Source organism: Myotis davidii, unplaced genomic scaffold, assembly GCF_000327345.1.
Source record: "Myotis davidii unplaced genomic scaffold, ASM32734v1 scaffold699, whole genome shotgun sequence".
NCBI lineage: Eukaryota > Metazoa > Chordata > Mammalia > Chiroptera > Vespertilionidae > Myotis > Myotis davidii.
The window spans coordinates 2,229,901-2,235,278 of NW_006291007.1; the positions used below are offsets into that span (position 1 = coordinate 2,229,901).

At 50.5% G+C, this 5,378-nt stretch overlaps 1 protein-coding gene across 4 annotated transcripts in view; it reads right to left on the minus strand.

Annotated features, from left to right (window-relative positions):
• Positions 1-2,663: 2,663 nt before the first annotated feature.
• The window catches only part of ADAP2 (ArfGAP with dual PH domains 2), a 23,220-nt gene continuing 20,505 nt past the window's right edge, over positions 2,664-5,378 (minus strand). For 3 of the 4 annotated variants that reach the window (XM_015564119.1, XM_015564118.1, XM_015564120.1), the window contains one exon: positions 2,664-3,302. In XM_015564119.1, the coding sequence (XP_015419605.1) occupies positions 2,871-3,302 (432 nt within the window). In that variant the 3' untranslated portion in view covers positions 2,664-2,870. Of the gene's footprint in view, positions 3,303-4,755; positions 4,985-5,378 lie in introns of all 4 variants that reach the window. The other variant, XM_006764039.2, reaches the window with a different exon arrangement.

The window sequence follows — 5,378 nt, forward strand, 5'->3', positions numbered from 1 at the left end:
TTCTAACAAGTCAAAAGGGAGAAGAGGATTTAATGTAAGGGTAGAGAGGAGTCGTCGGGGAATCCAATGACCGAGATCCAGCCAGGCCTCAGAGACCAGCTAAAACCAGGCACTCCATGTCACTGGGACTTTATCTCCATCCCGTGTGTCTGTTCTCTGCCCTTCTGAGGGGCTTCTAAGAACCCACATTTCTCTCAAGTAGCTTGTTACTGTCTATTCCTCTTTCTTCCCCCTCTAGACCGTAGGTTCCTGGAGGGCAGAACTGTGCCTTTATTTTTCCATCCTGAGAACTTAGCAGAATACAACCAACAGAGCTTACAGGACGGGGGAAAGGCAGACAGGTAACCTGACCCTTAATATACAACCCAGCCGGTATTGAAACAGGCGTTTTCAAGGTGTTTTAGGAACCAGAGGAAGCAGCCCCTCTCTATTGGGCAGCAGGAAGACTCAGAAATGACACCTGGATGCGGCTGCTTGTCCTCTGATGGGGCGGGGGGGGGGGGGGGGGCGGGGTCCCGAAAGGAAAATACCACAAAAAGCAGAGACTCTCTTTAAGAGCCTCCCAACCCTCTAGGTCTCCACCGAAATGAAGCGGGTACACCCAGCGTCTTTCTGCACATCCCTTGGAGGGACAGATCGTAAAGCAGAGACCTTGGTGGTCGACTTCGGCCTCACTTCAGCCATCCCAGCTTTCTTCCAGTTCTTTCCCCTCTTCGGGTCTTTTCCTCACCCTCGTCCTTTGACTCACCTCTCAAGAGCTTTAAGGTTTCAACTTCAACATCACTTTTTGGAGCAGGAGGAGGCTCCCCACGCCCCCTCCGTTAGGGGAAACCAACCCTATTGCCACGCGCTCCCAGAGTGGCCTGTCCTTCCTCTGTCTCTGCCTGCCCTGTGGAAAGGTGGCCTCCAGCAGCCTGTGATTGGTGACAGCAGGGACCACGTCCTCTGGCTCCTGCCTATGCCCAGGGCTTGGCACAGAGCCCGGCACCTTGGAGGTGGCTCAGGAATACTTGTTGCTTCCATTGCATGTCAGTCATTAGTACCATTTCCTCATTGGAATGGGAAAAAGGGGCACGGAGGTGGGGAAGTGAGACCTGACACGTGGGTTGATAGCTCTCTGCCCTGGGCTCCTGGTGGAGTTGTCTCCCTGGCTGCCGCCTTTCCTTCCAGAGCTGTGATGAGCAATGCGGACATCGTTTTTTTGTATCATCTAGGCTTTTATGTCTTCTAAAATGTGCACAAAGATGGACTGTTTTTAGCAGTGAACAGTGGATGTGGGTTTTTGTTTTGTTTTTTATGTTTTAAAACATCCACTTCGTTGTGTGTCATTCCATATACCCAAAGGTTGCCGGTTGGTTAGATTCCCGGTCAGGGTACATGCCGAGGTTCCCTGCTGAATCCCCAGTAGGGGATGTGTAGGAAGCAGCCAATTGATGTTTCTCTCTCTCCCTTCCTCTCTCTCTAAAGTCAATAAAAACATATTTTTAAAAAATGTTCCCCTAAGCTTTTAATTTGAACATGGTTTTATTGATTTTATTATTTTTTTAAATATATTTTTATTGATATTTTACAGAGAGGAAGGGAGAGGGATAGAGAGTTAGAAACATCGATGAGAGAGAAACATGGACCAGCCACCTCTGCACACCTCCCGCCTGGGATGTGCCGCAACCAAGGTACATGCCCTTGACCGGAATCGAACCCGGGACCCTTCAGTCCACAGGCCGACGCTCTATCCACCGAGCCAAACCGGTCTTGGCATGGTTTTATTGATTTTAGAGAGAGAAGAAGGGAGGGGGATAGACAGATAAAAACATTGATGAGAGAGAAACTTGGGAATCTGGTGACTTCTTGATTCATGGCTCAATGCTCAACCACGGAGGCACACTGTCTGGGCTAACACTCAAATCTATAGAAAGTTTGCATGAACGGGGCAATACAAACCTATCTATACTTCATCTACATCAGCAACTTTCAACACAGGTGCTGCAAAAAATAATTTAAAACATGCAATACCTGACTATTTGGTCAGGGGCACTGACCTCTTTTCCCTTAGATAGTCAAATAAAAAAAAATGACAACAGCCAACACAGTAATAGTCTTCCGATGTGAATGAATCAAAATTATACCTTGTTTTGGTCAGATCAGTAAAAAGTATAATATGTAAGGGTTTTTTAATTGATATTTTTTGAGAGAGAGAGAGAGGATGGGAGAGAGAGAGAAACATCGATGTGGGAGTGAAACATCAATCCACTACCTTATGCACACCCCCTACTGGGGATCAAGCCCACAACCCAGGCACGTGCCCTGACTGGGAACTGAACTGGCAACTTCTCAGTGCCCATGATGACGTCTAACCAACTGAGACACGCCAGCTGGGACAAAAAGAATAATCTATGTTTTGGTGTGTCACAGAGTTTTAGTAATTAGTGTATGTGTGCCAAAAGATGAAAAAGGTTGAAAACTGCTGATCTAGATTCATCAGTTGCTAACATTTTACATAGCAACTCTCTCTCTCCCCCCAGATATAGTGTGTGTGTGTGTGTGTGTATCTGTATACATATGTGTGTGTGCTCCCTGTCTTCTTCCATATATATAGCACGTATATGTATATATGTAAATACTCTATATATACATGTATACATAGTTATTTTTTGCTGAGTCAGTTGTAGACTGAAAATTGTTATATTTTACTCCTGGCCACTTCGATGCATATCCCCTAAGGACAAGAGCATTCTCCTACACAAATACAACATCATTATCACAGTCTCATAACACTGTTGGCTAATACACATCCATATTCAGATTTATGTCCTTTGTGCTATTTTTTTAAAATCCAGGATCCAGAATCACACATTGCCTGGCGTTGCTCTCTAGTCGCCTGTAACTAGCACAGTTTGCACACCACTCCCTCTGTCACGATGTTGACACTGAGGAGTCCAGGCCAGCTGTTTTACAGAATAGACTATTTCCTCATGGTCGAGTCGGATTAACCTGTTTTGGGGCCAGCATGCCACTTGAGTGATGCTGTGGGCGCCTTCCCATTGCAGTGCCTTCACTGGAGATGTCCTGGGCCTTAAGACTGTGCCTTGATGAGGCCCAGGGAGCCGGTGGGTAAAGGCCAAAGCTTTAGTCTTGGCAGAGTTCACTGCCAGTGATGGCTGCCAACTACGGGGCACTCCTGCTGGGTAACCAAGGCCGAGCTGAGAACGTCTCCTTCTCACCAAGAGCTCCCATGGCCCGTGGCCAGCCCGTGCCTTGGCCAGCGGGTCACCTGCTGCCGTGGCCACTCTCTGTTGATGCAGCTGCAAGGGGAAAAGAAGAGGGATGAGGGGGTGGCCGTGCCCATGCCGTCCTACAGGCTGGAAGGAACCGCGCAGGGCAGGGGGGGCCAGAATTAAAAAAGGGGCTGGAACCCTAGCCAGTTTGGCCCAGTGGGTAGAGCATCGGCCTGTGGACTGAAGGGTCCCGGGTTCAATTCCAGTCAAGGGCACATGCCCAGGTTGCAGGCTCAATCCCCAGTGTGGGGCGTGCAGGAGGCAGCCAATCAATGATCCCCATCAGAGATGTTTCTATCTCTCTCTCCCTCTCTTCCTCTCTGAAATCAATAAAAAATATATTTTAAAAAAAAAGAAAGGTGAGAGACAGAGGGGACAGGCACCCTGAGAAGAAGAGAAAAGCAGAGAGTGAGAAACACAGAAACAGAGAGACTCAGACGCACAGGCCACAGCGACAAGAAAGCACCCGCTGATTAGCTTCCCCGGCCACTTCTGCGTCTGTTTCAGAGGCACTTCGGCTCAGAGAGTCTGGAAAGTGAAGCGAGTTTGTGTTTACACTGGTCAGACTCAAAGGGCGCCAGGGTTTCTCCCAAGGGGCCATATGGGGTCACTTTCTCAGTCGGTACTTTTCCAAACACAGAACTTCTCCTTGGGCCCCAGAAGCCAGGCCCTGGGCCAGAAGGTTCCTGCTCTAGCTCAGAACATCTCCCCTTTATTCACAGGGCTGTGGGCCGACAGGGAAGCCTGCATGTGACACCTCTGGGGTGCAGGGGGAGCAGGAGAAGGGCAGACAGGAGGGAGGACCCAGAGGAACGGACACTAAAAACAGCCTTCCCTCTGCGAGTGGGGAGGAATCCCAAATCCTGGGAGCTGGGCCCTGGCCAGGTGGCTCAGTTGGTTAGCGCGTCGGCCCAATATGCAAGGTTGAGGGTTTGATCCCCAATCAGGGCACAAATAAGAATCAACCTATGAATGCATGAATACGTGGAACAACAAATGGATGCCTCTCTCTCTCTCTCTCTCTCTCTCTCTCTCTCTCTCTCTCTCTCTCTCCTCTATAAATAAAAACAAAAAAATAAAAAGAGAACCCTGGGAGCTGCCCCAGGGTGTGACCTTCGCTGATGATAACAGGCTGGGCTTTTCTCACGAGGAAAGGGAGGGAGCTGGAGGAAGAGAGAGGGAGGCTGCTGGGCCCCTGGACTCAGCACAGGCGAGAAGGGGATCTACCCGGGTTCTGCCAGGACAAACTCCAGATGCTACTGGAGAAGGGCGCCTGGAGGAGGACCTTAGCGTGGACAGAGAGGGCTGCTGGGAATCATGTCCCCTGTCTGTTCTTTTCTTTGGCAGGAAGAGAATAGAAAAGGCGCCGTCAGGAGCCATGACCCCGGTCTCAGGGCTCAGAGCCGACCCACGTGAAGGAAGCCGCTCTCTGCCCCTCTGCCTTTGACCAAAAACACAATCCCCGGGCCCCGCATCTTACTGAGGAGGTTGAAGGATGTCAAGGGACGAGAGAGCACATCCCGGAAACTCTCCAGCCACTCGCCCTGCTCCTTCTCGCTGGGGCAGGTGAAGAGGAACCTGCGCTCAGGGGTGATGATGGTGAGGCCCGCTTTCCAGCGGTTCCCTCGGACGTCCTTGGGCAGGCCTTCGGACGCCTCGTACCCCTGCTCCTGGCTCCCGAGAAACACCTGGCCCAGGTCAAAGGCGTCCTGGAAATAGAGGCCACAGGGTCATCAGAGGTCACACCTGGGGCACAGGGGCCCCTGTAGCCGTGACGGCCCCCAAACTCTATTTTAGAAAGAGGTGGTGGGCAGGTCTCTGCTGGGAACTTTGGCTAGGTGGGACCCAGAATCTAACGGCTGAAACTGTAAGAGAAATCACACCCATCATCTGTTCAGATGGTATTTAGTATCGCTCAGCTGGTTAGAGCATTGTCCTGATACCCCAAGGTTCCGGGTTTGATCCCCGGTCAGGGCACATACTAGGATGCATAAATAAGTGGGACAAATGGATGTTTCTCTTCCTCCTTCTCTTCCTCCTTCTCCTTCTCCTTCTCCTTCTCCTCTCCCTCTCCCTCTCCCTCTCCCTCTCCCTCTCCCTCTC